This window comes from Erinaceus europaeus, chromosome 1, assembly GCF_950295315.1.
Source record: "Erinaceus europaeus chromosome 1, mEriEur2.1, whole genome shotgun sequence".
Taxonomy (NCBI): domain Eukaryota; kingdom Metazoa; phylum Chordata; class Mammalia; order Eulipotyphla; family Erinaceidae; genus Erinaceus; species Erinaceus europaeus.
In genome coordinates, this window is record NC_080162.1 from 9,955,299 (window position 1) to 9,974,357 (window position 19,059).

Genomic DNA, 19,059 nt, shown 5'->3' on the forward strand with positions numbered 1-19,059 from the left:
CCCTTCCCCTTTTCCTCCCTTCCTCTCTCCTCTCCCTCCTTCCTTCCTTCATTCCTTCTTTCAGATATGTGCTATCTCCCCATCGTGGAAAATTTCTTAGGGCAGGTGATAAAACTGAGGCCCCTGGAGCAAGAACCCATGCCTGATTTTCATCATCATCGATAGTCAGATTAAATAAAAAAGATTACTGGGTTGAGAGATGATATGGAAGTTTTTGCAACATAATGCCTGAGAATATGATGCCCCAGGTTTAATCCCCGGCACCACCATAAACTAGAGCTGACTGGTGCTTTGGTGGGAATGGGGGGTGGGAATGGTGGGGAGACAAATATAAGAAAAAGGGAAAAGATTACTTTGGACTGTGAAGGTAAAACATTCGTTTTTGCATAAATAGGCCCTGGGTTCAATTTCCAACATGAGTATCAACGAGGTAGAAACTTAGAACTCCATGATGAGAGTGTGGTGCTTTATAAAAAGAACAAAAGAAAAGAAAGGGAGGGAGGCAGGGATGAGAAGAGATGGGAAGAAGGTGAGGAAAGGAATGAAAGAGGGAGGAAGGGAAAAGGAGGAGGAGGGAGAGGAGAGAGGAAAGGAAACCTTTGAGGAATAGTGGCCACTTTGTTAACTCAGATACTACTCAGCCAGTTACAACGTCGACTGTGGACTTTACTGCAGTCTGTAGAATATTTCTCAGTTCCTTGGGAGGGGTGGGGAGAATGGGAAACTGGCTTTCTATGACATGTTCTTTCACATTCCCACCTGCTAAAACTTCATATGCGCAAAATAAATGTTGATTCAGTTTATACTTAACATATTTCTCCAATTAAGTCACATAAAATCTAGAACATTTTACTCTGAAAAGATTGATTCTGTCTTGCCCATAATTCATGCACTATCATCTTTTTGTTTATGTTTAGATTGCTTTCACAACAAAAATTTACCATCCAAACATAAACAGTAATGGAAGTATTTGTCTCGATATCCTGAGGTCACAGTGGTCACCAGCTCTGACAGTATCAAAAGGTAATTTAATTCCACTTACCGGTTTTCTGACAGTTGATAAAAGCAATACAAGAAAACACAGAAGCGTTAAGGCACCAAAGTTGTTTCTAGTTTTTGTTTTTAGTGAATTGACTACTGTGTTTTCTTTCTTTCTTATTATTGTTTTAGATTTTAATTATTTATTAATAAGAAAGATAGGAGGATAGAGAGAAAGAACCAGGCATCACTCTGATACATGTGCTGCCAGGGATTGAACTCAAGACCTCATGATAGCCCAGTGCTTTATCCACTGTGCCACCTCCCAGACCACCTGCTTTTTCTTCTGTTTTTATTTTGGGCTGCTTTCATGGCTCTTACATTACTTTTTGGCTTTTAGCAGTTGGTTTGGGGTGGGTGGCTTCATGAGTAACTTTGAAATGAGAGAAATTTAAACTACTAGAGATTTGAACATTAAGCCTATTGACATTTATCCTTTTAGTTGGGTATTGTCTTCAGAGAGAAAAGAAGGGGATTGGGGATTTAGCCCAGCGGTAGAGTGTATGCTTCATATAATGAGGCCCTGAATTTGATCCTTGGCACCAAACACTAGAGAAAAGGAATAGAGATGGAGAGATAGCATGATGGTTATGCAAAAAGACTTTCATGCCTGATATGCCCACGGTACCTAGTTCAATCCCCAACACCACCCTCAGATGAGCAGTGATAATGGTTAAGAAAAGGAATAGAGGACCAATTAGCTTGCCTGCATAGCATATCTGTCTTGTCAGGGGTGTAACCCAGGTTTGAACCTGATTCCTACCACACTGGGGGAAGCTTTGGCATTGTAGTAACATTCCCTCTTGGGTCAGTGAAGCCCTGGTGACAATAAGTAAGTAAAAATTAGATTTTAGAACTAGCTGTTCCATTTATTAAATCGAATTGACATAGAAAACTTTTTCCCCCTCTCCCCAACTTTAATGGGGTTTTTTTGTTCGTTTTAGTGATTTACGAAGTAACAGGGTTACAAATCCTCACTGTCCCCACCACCAGAGTTCAGTGTCCCCATTCCCTCCATTGAAAACTGCAATGGTTCTCCCAAGGTCACAGCTATGGATTGACTATTAGATAATAGATCTAATAGTCTAATATTAGATCTCTTACTCTCTCTCTCTCTCTCTCTCTCACACACACACACTCTCTCTCTCTCTCCCTCCCCCTCTCCCTCCCTCTCTCGCCCCCTCTCTATATACGCATATATATATTTATATGTTGCGGTTGTTTTTGCCCATTTCCCCCCTATGATTCTGTGCTCTTCCCTTTTAAGTCACACCTACACCTATTACTACTTCTGAAGCCTTTCCTTTTTCCCTCTCCTCTCTCTGGGTCCTGGTGGAACTGGGTTTCAGAGCCCTCTCGTCATCTTCCCCTAACATTTCTCCTCCTCTGGGAGTATGGATCAAAATAAAGAGAAAAGTTTAGGAGTCTGGCTGTAGCGCAGCGGTTTAAGCACACGTGGCACAAAGCGCAAGGACCGGCGTAAGGATCCCGGTTGGAGCCCCCAGCTTCCCACCTGCAGGGGAGTCACTTCACAGGCAGTGAAGCAGGTCTGCAGGTGTCTGTCTTTCTCTCCTCCTCTCTGTCTTCCCCTCCTCTCTCCATTTCTCTCTGTCCTATCCAACAACGAATGACAACAATAATAACTACAACAATAAAGCAACAAGGGCAACAAAAGGGAATAAATCAATAAAATAGGTCATTAGAAAACAAAACAAAAATAAAGAGAAAAGCTTTACATCTGTTTTTCTTCACCTGTGAGGATATCTCAAAGAAAATTAAAAGTTTGTAAATGAAACAAACTTCACACTTTTACTACGAGCGCTATTACGACAAGCGATGGATGATCTCCTCAGATCCTCAGTGTCCACAGGTGTGTGGCATTGTTCTCCGCTACATTTTCAGGTGTGTAGATTGGGCACCTGAGGCCGTTTTTGTTTCACTAGCCAACTCTCTTCATTTACATCATGCTTCTCCTGGAGAAGTGAACCTGACAGCAGAAAATACGGTTTGAAGTTAGCAGCATCTACCCCTGAAGTAATATAATTACTACTTTTTATGAAATTGAAGAAAATTGATTCTCTTAAAGCAGTCAGGAAGATATGCGTAACCATAAAAAAAATTTTTTTAAGATAAATGCTACCTGAATATGTGGAAAAGAAAAAAAAAAAGACCAACCTCTGTTGGTTCAACTTCTGTGGAGAACAGTCTGGAGAACTCTTGGAAGGCTAGAAATGGACGTACCCTATGACCCTGCAATTCCTCTCCTGGGGATATATCGTAAGGAACCCAACATATCCATCCAAAAAGATCTGTGTACACATATGTTCTTGGCAGCACAATTTGTAATAGCCAAAACCTGGAAGCAACCCAGGTGCCAACAACAGATTAGTGGCTGAGCAAGTTGTGGTCTATATAGATACACCATGGAATACTACTCAGCTATAAAAAATGGTGACTTCACTGTTTTCAGCCCATCTTGGATGGACCTTGAAAAATTCATGTTAAGTGAAATAAGTCAGAAACAGAAGGATGAATATGGGATGATCTCACTCTCAGGCAAAAGTTGAAAACAAGATCAGAAAAAAAAAAAAAAAAAAACCACAAGTAGAACCTGAAATGGAATTGGCATATCACACCAAAGTCAAAGACTCTGGGGTGGGTGGGTGGGTGGGGAGAATAAAGGTCCAAGAAGGATGACAGAGGATGTAGTGGGGGTTGAATTGTTATGGAAAACTGGGAAATGTTATGCATGTACAAACTACTGTATTTACTGTTGAATGTAAAACATTAATTCCCCAATAGAGAAATTTAAAAAAAAATGAAAGGGGCCAGGTGGTGGCACACCTGGCCAAGCACTCATATTATAATGCTCAAAGATCCAGGTTCAAGCCCCTGGTCCCCACCTGCAGGAGGGAAGCCTCATGAGTGGTGAAGTAGGGCTGCAGGTGTCCCTCTCAGTCTCCCCCTCCCCTCTCAATTTCTCTCTGTCTCTATCCAATAATAAATTTAAAAATATATTTTAAAAAGATAGAAAAAAACAAATGATAAAGGTTAAAGATCCACAGTTAGAATTATGTCAAGCAGTAGCTCTGTGGGTCAGTTATTTATGAATAGCAGATTTTCTAGCATAAAATACTCCTATAGATTCTAGCGTTCCTTTAAAAAGGTACATGGTGGTCCGGGAGGTGACACAGCGGATAAAGCATTGGATTCTCAAGCATGAGGTCCTGAGTTCGATCCCCAGCAGCACATGTGCCAGAGTGACGGCTGGTTCTTTCTCTCCTCCTATCTTCCTCATGAATAGACAAATTCTTTTTTTTTTTTTTTAAGGTACATAGTGTATAGTGATGCACTAGATATGGAAAGTTCCACATAAGCAGGTTATTCAATTAATAAACTCCAGGAATGGTATCACAAACTGAATGTTGTTGTTACAATGCGGTAGAGCCAGGGTTCGAGTCCCCAGTCCCCACCTGCAGGGGGAAAGCTTCGCGAGTGGTAAAGCAGGGGTGTAGGTGTCTTTCTGTGTCTGTCTCTCTCCCTATCATCCCCTTCCCTCTTGATTTCTGGCTATCTCTATCCAATAAATAAATAAAGATAATAAAATTTTTTTTAAATAAATGTTGTCTGGCAGTGTAGCTAAGTACTATACCTAAAGGGAATGGCAGTCTGTCGGGTGTCCACACTTGCCTTCTGACATTGATAGTTGTTTTTTGTTGTTGTCTTTCTTTTTAGATTTTATTATTTTTTTATAATATTTATTGATTGCCTTTTGTTGCCCTTGCTGTTTTATTGTTGTAGTTATTATTGTTGTTGTTATTGATGTCATTGTTGTTGGATAGGACAGAGAGAAATGGAGAGAGGAGGGGAAGACAGAGAGGGGGAGAGAAAGACAGACACCTGCAGACCTGCTTCACCTCCTGCGAGCGACTCCCCTGCAGGTGGGGATCCGGGGCGCTCGAACTTGGATCCTTCCGCCGGTCCTTGTACTTAACCTGCTGTGCTACCACCCTGCCCCTGTTTGTGTACTTTTTTATTTGCACTTATCTTAAATTCTTGTTTTTATTTATTCCTTTTTTGGTGCCCTTGTTGTGTTATCGTTGTAGTTATTGATGTTGGATAGGACAGAGAGAAATGGAGAGAGGAGGGGAAGACAGAGAGGGGGAGAGAAAGACAGACACCTGCAGACCTGCTTCACTGCCTGTGAAGCGACTCCCCTGCAGGTGGGGAGCCGGGTGTTCCAACCAGGATCCTTACGCCGCCGGTCCTTGTGCTTTGCGCCAGGTGCGCTTAACCCACTGCACAGCTGCCCAACTCCCTTATCTTAAATTCTTAAGTGCCTTATTTGTGCTTTTTTTGTTTGTTTGTTTGTTTGTTTTCTTGGAGCCTGGTCCTCAACACATTCACAATTTCATCCCTTTGGATCATCTTTTCATTTAGTTGGAGGGGCGGGGGAGGGAGAGAGAAAGGCAGAGATGCCATAGCACCTCCCTTGTGTGCAGTGCTGGAACTTGAACTTGGGTTGCATGACAAGACATGCGCCCTATTTAATGAGCTATTTTTTTATGTTTATTTATTCCCTTTTGTTGCCCTTGTTGTTTTTATTATTGTAGTTATTGTTGTTGCTATTGATGTCATCATTGTTGGATAGGACAGAGAGAAATGGAGAGAGCAGGGGATGACAGAGAGCGGAAGAGAAAGAGAGACACCTGCAGACCTGCTTCACCGCCTGTGAAGCGACTTCCCTGCAGGTGAGGAGCCAGGGGCTCGAACTGGGATCCTTACGCAGGTCCTTGGGCTTTGAGACACTTGTGCTTAACTCGCTGCGCTACCGCCCAATACCGCCCAATTCCCAGTGAGCTATTTTTCTATTTTGCTATTTTTCTTTATTTTGCTTTTTATCGTAAATTTAACCAGGGAGCTTTCTGACGATGTGAGACTAGATCAGTCTCTTCTAGAGGTTTAGTGTACAGACCTGAAATTTCACTGGACAGATAAAAGGTTTATACGGTATTAGTTCCCCTGAGAGGACCAGGGGTGCAGCCCAATGTAGTGTTTGTGCTCCTTGTGGATAAGACCCTGGTACCATCCTTGGCAACACTTAAAAAAAAAAAAGAAGGAGAAGGAGAAATGGAGTAGAAGGGAGAGAAGAGAAAGAAAAAGATTCAACTTTTCCTTATAAATTCAGTTTTCTATTTGGAAGAACAGCAAAGATAATGGAACATGGTGTTAGGGATGGAGTTGGAAAGTTTTTCTAAGAATTCTGTGAACTCCTTCAGAAGGGGTAGCCTGTAATCGGAGCACATGAGGAGCCAGAGTTAAGTGTTCCTAGTGTTACTTCCTTTTTCAGATACCAGGGTGTTTTTTTTTTTTTAAGTGTAGCTACTTGCATTAATATTTCAATATAATGTGGTATGAAACACTTCCAATTTTCACTGGCATTTTCAAATATACCAACTGTATAATGATAACAGTTCACATTATTGTTTTTTAAATTTTATTTTTTATTTATTTTCCCTTTTGTTGCCCTTGTTTTTCATTGTTGTTATAGTTATTGTTGTTATTGATGTTGTCATTGTTGGGTAGGACAGAGAGAAATCAAGAGAGGAAGGGAAGACAGAGAGGGGAGAGAAAGATAGACACCTGCAGACCTGCTTCACCACCTGTGAAGCGACTTCCCTGCAAGGGGGAGCCGGGAGTTCAAACCTGGATCCTTAGACGGGTCCTTGCACTTTGCGCCCTTGCGCTTAACCCGCTGCACTACCGCCTGACTCCCCAGTTCACGTCATTTTTAAATACACGTAGTAAAAAAATGGACAGGAAATTAAAGACTCATTGATTCTTAAAATCTTTCATCTCTGTGGGTCATATGTACCACTTCCTCTTTTGTAGATAATGTATAGCACTAAGCTGGAGTGAAAAATACACACTATCGCAAATAATTTGGCCGTTACCTATAATTTGCTTCGCCTTGAGTTGATTAGAACACAGGATTTTTGCACTAAAATAGAATTTTAAAATCAATGGTTTTTCTCATTAAAGGTCTCTCTAGGGCGAGAGTAGATAGCATAATGTTTATGGAAAGAGACTCTCATGCTTAAGGCTCCAAAAGTCCCAGGTTCAATCCCAAGCACCACAATAAGCCAGAGCTGAGCAGTGCTCTGGTTAATTAAAAAAGGGGAGGGGGGCATCGGGCGTTAGTGTAGTGGGTTAATCGCATGTGGCGCAAAGCCCAAGGACCGACTTAAGGATCCCGGTTCGAGTCCCCAGCTCCCCACCTGTAAGGGAGTCGCTTCACAGGTAGTGAAGAAGGTCTGCAGGTGTCTTATCTTTCCCTCCCCGTCTCTGTCTTCCCCTCCTCTCTCCATTTCTCTCTGTCCTATCCAGACACGAACGACATCAACAACAACAATAATAACCACAACAAGGGCAGCAAAAGGGGGGGGGGGGGAAATGGCCTTCAGGAGTGGTGTATTTATGGTGCAGACACCAAGTCTGAGCAATAACCCTGGAGGCAAAAAAAAGAAAGAAAAAAGCATCTCTAGGAAACATCTAAAATTAGAATGTCTTTCTAAACTATTTTTGAAGACAAACCATTTGGGATATGTATGGGTAACCAGAAAATATTTTTCTACGGGGGTTTTGATTATAGAGATTGCTGGTAGCTACTTTGAAATTCACATATTTAATACAGATTCAGAGCCTCACAAATTATGGTAATTTCCTGTTAGATATTGTCTGGCAATCTATAATTAAAAAATAAAAAGAAATTTGCTACTCACCAGAATTTAGTCTAAAAGGTAATTGAATGTATGCATATTGTGTTGCATTTTCTTTATAACTTCATTGTCTATATCAGTAAAAATCTTCTCAGGTAGTTTGCATAATGTAGAGAGACCATGATCTAACGTGACGTTCTCTTTTCAACCTAGTTTTATTGTCCATATGTTCTCTGCTTTGTGATCCTAATCCAGATGACCCCTTAGTACCAGATATTGCACAAATCTATAAATCAGACAAAGAAAAGTAAGTATTTGGTTTTCATTTGTTTCTCTTGGAGCCTAGCAAAATATAAGTATGTCCCATGTGTTTAACTGCATTGTACTTATCTTTTCGATGGAGATTTCTCTCTTTTGTCTGTTTACTTATTTATTTTTCTTTTTTGAGGGATTAATGGCTTACAGTAGTCGGTACATGTGTAACATTTCTTTGTTTTCCACATAACACTCTAAGCCCCACTAGGTCCTCCTCTACCATCATGTTCCAGGACCTGAAACCCACCCACCCACCACCCCCACCCCAGAGTCTTTTACTTTGGTGCAATACACCAACTCCAGTCCAAGTTCTGCTTCATGTTTTCAACTCCTGTCTATGAGTGGGATCATCCCATATTCATCCTTCTGTTTCTGGCTCATCTCACTTAACACGATCCTTTCAAGCTCCATCCAAGATGAGGAAAGTGAATTCGCGATTTTTGATAGCTGAGTAGTATTTCAGTATATATGTCTATGTAGACCACAACTTGCTCAGCCACTTTTCTGTTGGTGGACACCTGGGTTGCTTCCAGGTTTTGGCTATTACACATTGTGCTGCTATGAACAGAGGTCTACACAGATCTAGGATATATCCCCCAATGGGGATTTCTTACTAAATTCCTGTTAGTCAGTCGTGTTCCTTCTGTTTCCTGTTTAGTCCATTAATACTGAGATATACACATTTTGCATATGCACAATATGTCATGTTTTGATAAGGGAAAAAAAAAGCATGTTTAATTGTAGCTAGTACATTTTAATAAAATAAGGCAGGGGAAGGGCCCAGTTGGTGGTGCACCTGATTGAGAGCTCATGTTATAGTGTGCAAGGATCCTAGTTCAAAGCCCCCGGTCCCCACCTGCAGGGGGAAAGCTTTGTGATAATGAAGCAGAACTGCAGGTGTCTCTCTGTCTCTGTCTTTCTTTCTCTCTCCCCCTTCCCTCTTGATTGCTGGCTGTCTCTATCCAATAAATAAAGATAATAAGAAAAGAAAATAAATAAGGTAAGGGAGATACCATAATGGTTATGTAAGTAGACTGTTAAGCCTGTGTCTCCTAAGTCCCAGGTTCAATCCACCATTCCACCATAAGCCAGAGCTGAGCAGTGCTCTGGTAAAATTAAAAAAAAAAAATCCAATTAATAAAACAATTTGATAATTGGAAAGTATTGAATATTGCATTCGTTATCTTCTATTAGGAAAGTAACTTATCCCTAAACTCTCTTCAGCTCATATAATTTTCAGGCTTTTTCATCTTGATGGTACAATTGATTCATTTGCAATATGCAGTCTGTTTAGAATTGCCTTCATAGATTTCTTTTAGAAATGATTTATTTTGTTACTGAAATTTGGGTGTCTTTTCATATAGGTTGCAGAGAAATACACTCGTTTAAAGATCTTTCTGTTTTATTTACGTGAGTGTTAAGTCATGTTGACTCAATAATTGGTGTGCATGATTGTTGCGATCAATCCTAAAAAGGTAGTATATAATTTTACACAGACAGGTCTTCTGAAAAGTGTTTTTTTCTTTTCATGTTTTCATTCTTTCCCTTTTGTCTGCCTGCAGATACAACAGACATGCAAGAGAATGGACTCAGAAATATGCCATGTAAAAGTTCAAGGAAAAAAATCCATATATACCAGAGTACTGTAAGATCTAGGTTCTTTCCAGCACTAGCAGTAAATTGAGCACTGTTTACTGTCCCATTCATTGTCCCATGAAATCTTTTGGTTTTTACCCATTTTAAATGTATTTCTGAAGCAAGACAAAACTCAGCTTCCAAAAATACCCTTAAGACTGTGATGAGAGCATTTATTATTTTGTGTGCATTGAGAAAGACATTTATTATGGTTTTTAAGATACCTGGACACCTGCGTCTTCAGCTTACAGGATCTGCAATGCATCTGAAAAGCAACCAAATTATTTTTTGCTGAAACTAGATGTTTTTACATGAGGAAGACTGTACGTGTTGTCTGAAGATGTCAGTTTTATAAATCTGCATTCAGATTTCACCCTTTGTTAGCTCACTTTATAATTTGTATTTTTTTATTGTATAGACTAAATATATTCTATTTACATGTATGTCAACTCATTACTTTTTTCCTATGAACAGTATTGAAAAAGCCCAACAGCTGATAATTAATGAATTAACTGTCTGTCTCCCTTGTTTTAAGGGATTCTGTATATCAATTACAGATTCTTAAACCTGAAATGATCTGTACACTGTAATTCTCAGTCTATTGATTATGGATAAACACTTGTTTTGATTTTGTTATACTTGACTTAACTTTATTGCAATGTGAATTAATTGCACTGCTAAGTAGGAAGATGTGTAACTTTTATTTGATGCTATTCACATTTGAATTTTTTTTTTCTGTATAGGCGATATTATATTGACACCTTTTACAGACCTTAATGTAGCTTTTTCCATACAAATAAAATGCTTTTTCTACTATTTGTCTTGATTACTTAAAAAGATATCAATTACATTATCTGTGATGATTTAAGCTATAACCTTTTGCATGAGAATTAATTTCAAAATAAGAGGCTGAGGATTGTTGTATTTGACATTGATCACACGTGATTAGAGAAATCTTACTGCTTTCGATTTTACGTATTTACAAAATTGTCAGTCCAAAGGATGAGACACATTGTTTCCTTGTTACTGAAGAGAATTTAGAATAAATTGGGGCTTTTCATGGATCAACTAAAATGCTAAAGTAGTGATGAAAGCTCTTTATAGACCTTAAGAATAATTATTATTGTTCATGAAAATGACCTTCTAGGTAGAACTTACATTGTATTTCTTAACATTTTAAAACCTACAGTTTTAATATAAAATTTTAATGTCATCACAATTTGAAAGAGGATATCCATTTTTTACTATAGAAGTTATAAAAAAATCTTAATGCTTTCCTCTTTTTATAAATTGCCAATTAAAAGTGATTTAAATAAACAAGGTTATCTGTACAAATTTTAAAGAAAGCGAGAAAGACCTGATGTTTTAATATGAAAAAAAAAAATACATCTCTTTATTAGCATGATTACCAAACTTGAGTGAGTGTCATTTTTGAGCACGAGTTGTAGCTCTTCTGGTTATTGCCGTAGCTATGTAAGTGTGCAAGAATCTGTGGTGGGTGTGTAGTCACTAGAAAAGCATATATGAGTCACGGAGATATTTTATCATGCTTCAGGATTATAATTAAAGCACAAATTAACCCATTGTTAGAAAATATGTGTTTTTAAATGAATGTGAAACCACTGAGTTGTGAAATGGATGGTTAAGAAAATAGAGACAGAAATATTATATGAAGTGATGTCTTGAAACAGCCATATCATGAAGAACACTACTTTACTAGCTCCATTATTCTAAGCTACTTTTTTTTTGCCCAGGATTTGAACACTCAACATGAGATTTAAGTAGTATATTTTGATAGTAAAGGGTTTTCTTGAATATCACTTTTTTTTTTAAACTTTAATGTGTGGCATTTATTTTTAAAAGTGTCTCTCTTTTCTTCTTCTTCTTTATTAAAATTTTTTGAAACTTGCCTAACTCTTGTTTGCCTTTGCTTGCATCTGAATTGTTTAACTCCCCAGGAGTGAACTTTAGTTTCCGTCATTCACTGAGAAATTTAAAGAGTTAAATGGTGGCGTGATCAGTCAAACCCACATTTTCAGTAAGTTGGTTTTGCTTACATCTAACGGGAAATGCCTGGGTTCCTTCTTGTAGCTGCAAGTATAAAAGCTGAAGCGAGGAGCTTTCCTTATAAATGAACCACTACCGAGACCACACTGGTGTGAGAGAACTGGGTTTTCTTGGAGCTTTTTCCCAGCTTGGGACATAACTGGAAACTATATTCAAATTGGATTCTGAACACTTAGACGGTAGGTCAGCAAATGCACTTGTTCTGGCAGGCTGGCTTCACGGGTGGGTAACAGACGACCCAGGGACTCATGGTTGAGCTGTAGGCAGTATCTCTTTATTCATGCAGGACGCAGTGCAATCTATACCAAGCTAGGCTAAACTAAACACTACAAACAATCTTATCCTTATAAATATACTAGCCCAGTAGGGTGGGAACAGGATGCAACACAGAGAGGGTGGAGAGAAAAGTGACTGGTGAAAATCAGGGTATGACAAGGAGAGGGGGCAGAGCAGGCGAGAATTTTACCACTAAACCACCAATGCCCTGGAGGGAGGGTGGTGCTTGTTAATAGCGGTTATGTAAATAGAATGAAGTGGTTATGTAAATAGAATAGTGTTAAGCAGGGGAGATTAAACCAAATGACACAAGAGGTTTTTAGAAGCATACCAACACAGGCAACCTCTCCTATGTCCCCAAACTAGATCAAAAGTAGGCTTCCTCTAAAAGGCTTTGCACGGGTCCATTTTAAACCACGTGTAACAATATACTTAAGTTATACAACTATCTCCCTGTGTAGTGTATGGGGAAATGAAAGTTCACTTTTCAAATCAACTACTTACCTTTTTTTTTTTTTAACACTTATTAGTTTCTCAAGATCAAAGGACATTGGCTGGGAGTCAGGCGCTAGCGCAGCGGCTAAAGCGCAGGTGGCACAAAGCGCAAGGACCAGAGTGAGGATCCTGGTTCGAACCCCGGAAGCAGTGAAGCAGGTCTGCAGGTGTCTTTCCCCCTCTCTGTCTTCCCCTCTTCTCTCCGTTTCTCTCTCTGTTCTATCCAACAAAGACGACATCAATAATAACAATAATAATTACAACAATAAAACAAGGGCAACAAAAGGGAATAAATATTTTTTAAAAACATTAGCTGAGGAAAACACAAAGCACAAGAAAAGTACTATATAATAATAGTAACTTTTAATTAGTCTTAATTTCCCTTAAATATTTAGTTATTGCCTCCAGGGTCATCGCTGGGGCTCGGTGCCTGCACCACGAATCCACTGCTCCTGGAGGCTATTTTCTCCCCTTTTTGTTGCCCTTGTTTTATTGTCGTTGTGGTTATTATTGTTGTTGTTGTTATTGATGTCGTCGCTGCTGAATAGGACAGAGAGAATATGGAGAGAGGAGGGGAAGACGGGGTGGGGGGGGAGAGAAAGACACCTGCAGACTTGCTTCACCACCTGTGAAGCTACTCCCCTGCAGGTGGGGAGCCGGGGTTCGAACCGGGATCCTTATGCTGGTTCCGGCACTTTGTGCTCCATGTGCTTAACCCGCTGCGCCATCTTCTGACCCCCCCCCCCCATATTTATTTTATAAGAGATCAGCGCATCACTGCTCTGACATCTATAGTGTCAAGAGATCAAACCTAGTTTCCCCCAAGTGAAAATCCTGCTTTGTACCCACTGAGCCACCGCCGTGGTTTCAAGAGTAACTTTTTCAAAAACTTAGTAAGAATAGTATCATGGGCTGAGGAGACAGCACAATGGTTATGCAAAAAACACTTATAGTTGGGGTTCCAGATTCCCAGGTTCAGTCCCAGCACCATCATAAGCCAGAGACCAGCGGTGCTCTGGCAAAACAAAACAAACAAACAAAAAAAACCACCTATTTATCCTTGTAGACGGTCATTGATATTTAGCAGGATCTCCGAAATTGCTCTCAAAATTATTTCTAATATGGAATTATTAGGGAAGTTGATTTTACTGTCAGACTAAAAGCAGTTCTTGGTCGCGAAGCTATTAGGATCTATAGGGAGTCTGGCGGTAGCGCAGCGGGTTAAGTGCACATGGCGCCAAGCGCAAGGACCTGTAAGGATCCCAGTTGGAGCACCCCGGCTCCCCACCTGCAGGGGAATTGCTTCACAAGCAGTGAAGCAAGTATAAAGGTGTCTATCTTTCTCTCCCCCTCTGTCTTCCCCTCCTCTCTCCATTTCTCTGTCCTATCCAACAACGACATCAATAACTACAACAAAATAAGGGTAACAAAAGGAAATAAAAAATATATAGTTTATTATATTTATAAAATATATACATATAGTGTCTATTTAGTGGATAGCCAGTTGACCTAGACTCAAAAATCCAGTTGTCAATGATTTTTAAATTTTGATTTCTGGGGGGACATGTGGTGGTACATCCGGTTAAGCGCACATAGAACTATGCTTGAGGATCCAGGTTCAAGCCCCATTCTCCACCTGCAGGGGATGATGCTTCACAAGCAGTGAAACAGGTTTGCAGGTGTCTCCCTCTCTATCTCCTCTCCTCTCAATTTCTCTCCATCCTAAAATGGGGCGGGGGGGGGGTGAGCTCTGTAATAAAATGATCAGTCTCATTAAGTTTAGTTATGGCAAATGTAGTAAATATTTCAGCTATGGGCACAAAAATAGAACTTCCGTATGTTCAACACTTAAATTCAGTTTATTAAGATGCAACAGCACTAAAAACTTTTATAGTTTAAGTCTTATTCATTTTTGACTGCTAGAACCTCATATATGTTCTCAGTGAACTTTTCTTGTATTTTATCTCAGAGCTAGACAAAGAGGGTGGGGGCTGGGCAGTAGCGCTGTGGGTTAAGCATACATGGCTCAAAGTGCAAGGACCAGTATAAGGATCTGGGTTCAAGTCCCCGGCTCCCTACCTGCAGGGGAGTCACATCACAGGCACTGAAGCAGGTCTGTAGGTGTCTGTCTTTTCTTTCCTCCTCTCTGTCTTCCCCTCCTCTCTCGATTTCTTCCTGTCTTATCCAGCAGCAACAACAGATATAACAACCACAAGGACAACAAAATGGGGAAAATGGCCTCCAGGAGCAGAGGATTCATAGTGGTGGCACCAAGCCCTGATAACCCTGGGGGGGGGGGGGGAAACAGCACTACTTCACTGCTCATGAAGCTTCCCCTACAGGTGGGGGACCAGGGACTTAAACTGTAGTCCTTGCACTTGGTAATGTAGGCCTGCAACTAAGTGCGCCATTAGATAAAAAGAAAGGGGAAGGTGTTGGGATATTGTACAGATGTGGTTGAGTTAGGCAGGACCCACAAACTACCATGTTTCCATGCCAGCGTTATTATTTACATATCCATCTTCTGCCTTGTTTTAAAGTGACTCCTCCGCCACCATGTTACCCCCTCTGGGTATGGCCCATTCCTGCTAGAGCTGAAACCCCGGCAAGGAGTGCTACGGAAGCTTTCTCCCTTCTGGAATTTCTCCCATAAAAGCCCTCCTACTTCCACTTTTCTCTTGCTCCCTTTTTCTCCTCTGTGATCTGACCCAGAGAAGGGCTGCTAGGTATAGTGGGAGGCGGCCAGAGGCAGGAGATGCCCCCAGAGGCAGAACCCCCTCCTTGTTACTAGGCCCTACCCCCAGAGAGGCAGGAGATGCCCCCAGAGGTAGGAAATGCCCCTTTGCACACCAGGCCTCCCCTTGGCATCACACTGGCTCTTGCTGCTCCCCTACTTGCCTCATCCTGTCCTATTCCAGTTCTTTTGAAAATGCCTGCATGATATCATTCAGGCTTATGCCCAGAAGGTTTCTGTTCACCCCTGCACTACTATTCCTCTGTCAAAGATGGAGTCTTTTATAGACATTGATCCATTTTTATGTGACGACTAGATAGAAAGATAGGGAAAGATGTAGAAAAATTGTGAAGAGATGGTGAAGCCTGGCAGAGCTTAACCTATGAGATGAGTCCCTCCAGGTCTCTCTACAGAGGGGTTGAGCACAGGGGGGACACATACATCTCACAAGGTTGGCGGCTATGTAAGTCTTCCCTCCCCCACAGAAACATCCTACATCTTCCCACCAGAGCTTGGCATTCCTTAAAAGACATTTAAGCCTGCTCCACTCTAAATGTCCTATACTGTGGTCTGGGAGGTGGCGCAGTGGTAAAGCTTTCGCCTCTCAAACATGAGGTCCTGAGTTTGATCCCCAGCAGCACACATGCCAGAATGATGTCTGGTTCTTTCTCTCTCCTCCTATCTTTCTCATAAATAAAACCTTAATAAATAAATAAATTTCTTTATAAAAAAATAATAAAAATAAATGTCCTATACTATGGCCATTAGATTAAAAAAAAGGAAGGAGGTGTTGGGAAATTGTGCAGATGTGGTAGAACATTGGCAGGGCCCACAAAATATATTTCCATGCAAGTTTTATTTACAGATGTCCACCATGGACATAATACCTCAGGGTATTGCTAGCTTAGTTGAAACCATTGCAACAGTTGCTATGATGCTTCCACCTTCCCAGCATGCCTTTTGCCTCTCTCCACCCCTTTCCTAGCCAGTCCCGTCCCAACTCGTCACTTCCAGTTTCTACCCCATAAAGCCCACTGCCTTCCTGGTTTCTTCTCTTCCTTTTTTTCCCTCTCTTTGGCAACTCAGTGAAGGGCTGCAAGGCATAGTGGGAGGCAGTCATTTTGCTAGCTCCACATGGCCTAAACCACCCTGCCCTTGCCCATTTCTGGGGCGTCCGTGTGAATAAAGATTTGTGTCCCCACTCCAGTCTCTTCTCGCTCCACGATACAACCCAACACCAGGCCCCTTAATCCTTGGTTCCTTTCTCTCTTTCTTTTTATGAATTATAAGTTAATAACCTTAAAATGTAGTGAAATGATAGTGTTTCTACTGTTCTAATAGTTGGATTTGATAATACAGTATGTAGCAATACATCTAGTTGCACTTTGTTCTCACAGTGAGTAAAGTTTGAAAACTTGTTTTTTTGAAGCCATGAAGATGAAGCTTTTTTTTTTTTTTTTGAACCCAGGTCCTTACTTATCAGGATACACCATCACCTGGTCCCACTGAATTTTTTTTTTTACCAAAGAAGTTTTTTTTTTTAATTTCTTTATTGGGGAATTAATGTTTTACATTCAATAGTAAATACAATAGTTTGTACATGTGAAAACTCTTAAAATTTGCTGGATAGAGACAGCCAGAAATCCAGAAGGGAGAGGGTGATTATGTATATATATATATATTTTTTTTTTCAATAGCAAGAGCCTTTATTAGCAAGCTTAAGTGTTGTATGCTTTACATTGGGTTCTAGTCCCCCCCCCCCAAGAGAATTGGATCAGGCCAGTTAGTTTTCGCGGGCCGCTTGGCCCCGCCCCTAGGAACCCCGCCAGAGTTCCAGGGTTCCTGAGTGCCAGAGTTTCAGAGTTACAGAGGAAGAGAGGGTTCCTGAGTTCCTGAGTTGCAGAGTGAGAGACAGTGCTTGCGCCGCTGCAAAGAGACAGCGGAGTTCTGTTTGGTGATTAGTTTGGTTTAGTTTATGAATCGTTGTTCCTGAATAAAGAAATACAGCTTCCCTGCCCAGCCGTTGTCTCCGCGTCTCTGTTACCCGCCCGTGAAGCTAGCCCGCCCGGCTAGAGCCTCCAAATTTAACAACACTCAAGCTTGTGCATGTCCTTTCCTAGTAAAAGCATCCTCACTGGTGGCTCCTGTGTGGCTTAGAGGGTTGTGATGCTTGTGGTTGTGATTCCTTTCTTTGTTCATGCAATGTTAATAGACAGTTTATAAGGGGGGAGAATAGGGCAGACTTGGGTCTAATCACCAACACGTTGTTAGTGTGGTGTTCTCTCTTTCTCTCTCATAAAATGATCTTTAAAAATAAACGAGGGGGGAGTTGGGTGGTAGCACAGCGGGTTAAGCGCACGTGGCACAAAGTGCAAGGAACGACATAAGGATCCTGGTTCCAGCCCCCCGCTGCCCACCTGCAGGGGAGTCACTTCACAGGCGGTGAAGCAGGTCTGCAGGAGTTTATCTTTCTCTCCTCCTCTGTCTTCCCCTCCTCTCTCCAGTTCTCTCTGTTCTATCCAACAACGATGACATCAACAACAATAAAACAACAAGGATAACAAAAGGGAATAAATAAATATTAAAAAAACAGGAACATTAATTAAACTATATGTTAAAAAATAAACGAGGGGCTGGGAGATAGAGCACTTTTTTTTCCCCCAATTTTATTTATCTGGATAGAGACAGAGAGAAATTAAGAGGGGAGATGGAGGGAGGGAGAAACTGGCATCAGCTTGTCCCTATTGTGAAGCATTTCCCCCTTAGGTGGAGACGGTGGGCTTGAACCTGGGCTCTGCGCTGTCACACATGCGCTCACTGGGTGCACCAGCAGCCGGCCCTAGTAGATAGAGCCCTTGTTAGAACGTGCTTATTTTCATGCTCAGTCACTGGGTGTACCTTGCTGAGTGCACATACTACCATGCACAAGGACCCAGGTTCAAGTCTCCACTCCCCATCTCAAAGCTTCACAATCAGTGATGCAGTGCTACAAGTGTCTCTCTCTCTCTTTCTTTCTCTATCCCTCCCTCCCTGGAATATTTGTGTCCGCCCCCCCCCCCTTTTTTAAACAGAACACTGCTCAGCTCTGGTGGTATGGGGGATTGAACCTGGAACCTCAGAGCTTCAGTCCGATGTCTTTTTGCATAACCATTATGTTATCTCCCTTATCTTATAGTTTTAAGAAGAGAGCAAAAAGCAAAAACACTGATTGGCTGTCCTTAGGAATTCTTGTTCTTTTTTTTTTTTTTTTTTTTTTTTACCAGAGCACTGCTCAGCTCTGGCTTATGGTGATGCAGGGGATTGAACCTGGGATTTTGCAATCTCAGGCATGAAAGTCTCTTTGCATAACCATTATGCTATCTACCCCTGGCCCTGGGAGTTCCTGTTCTTAATCGGTGCCTGGGTTCAAAAGTCTAGCATCATGGTCCAGGAGGTGGTGCAGTAGATAAAGCATTGGACTCTCAAGCATGAGGTCCTGAGTTCAGTCCCCGGCAGTACATGTACCAGAGTGATGCCTGATTCTTTCTCTCTCTCCTCTAATCTTTCTCATGAATAAGTAAATAAAATCTTTAAAAAAAAAAAGTCTGGCATCATGCATGCAAGGTGGGCACTGCTCTGCTGAACTCCCTCCCTGGCAATGGAGATGGAAATGTTTATCAAGAAGAGGAAATTCAATCCTTCCTATAAATCTTGCTCTGAATTCCAAGTTTCCTATCAGTATAACAGAAAAGAAAAACTACATTGTAAGATTTATGAAAGGATTAGAGATGATATATGTAA

At 41.1% G+C, this 19,059-nt stretch overlaps 1 protein-coding gene across 2 annotated transcripts in view; it reads left to right on the plus strand.

Moving 5' to 3' along the window:
• UBE2D1 (ubiquitin conjugating enzyme E2 D1) overlaps window positions 1-10,523 on the plus strand; it is a 53,700-nt gene extending 43,177 nt beyond the window's left edge. The window contains exons 5-7 of one of the 2 annotated variants that reach the window (XM_007537519.3): window positions 918-1,023; window positions 7,971-8,064; window positions 9,635-10,523. In XM_007537519.3, coding sequence (XP_007537581.1) covers window positions 918-1,023; window positions 7,971-8,064; window positions 9,635-9,680 — 246 coding nt within the window. In that variant the 3' untranslated portion in view covers window positions 9,681-10,523. The remainder of the gene's footprint in view (window positions 1-917; window positions 1,024-7,970; window positions 8,065-9,634) is intronic. The other variant, XM_060189495.1, reaches the window with a different exon arrangement.
• Window positions 10,524-19,059: the final 8,536 nt, after the last annotated feature.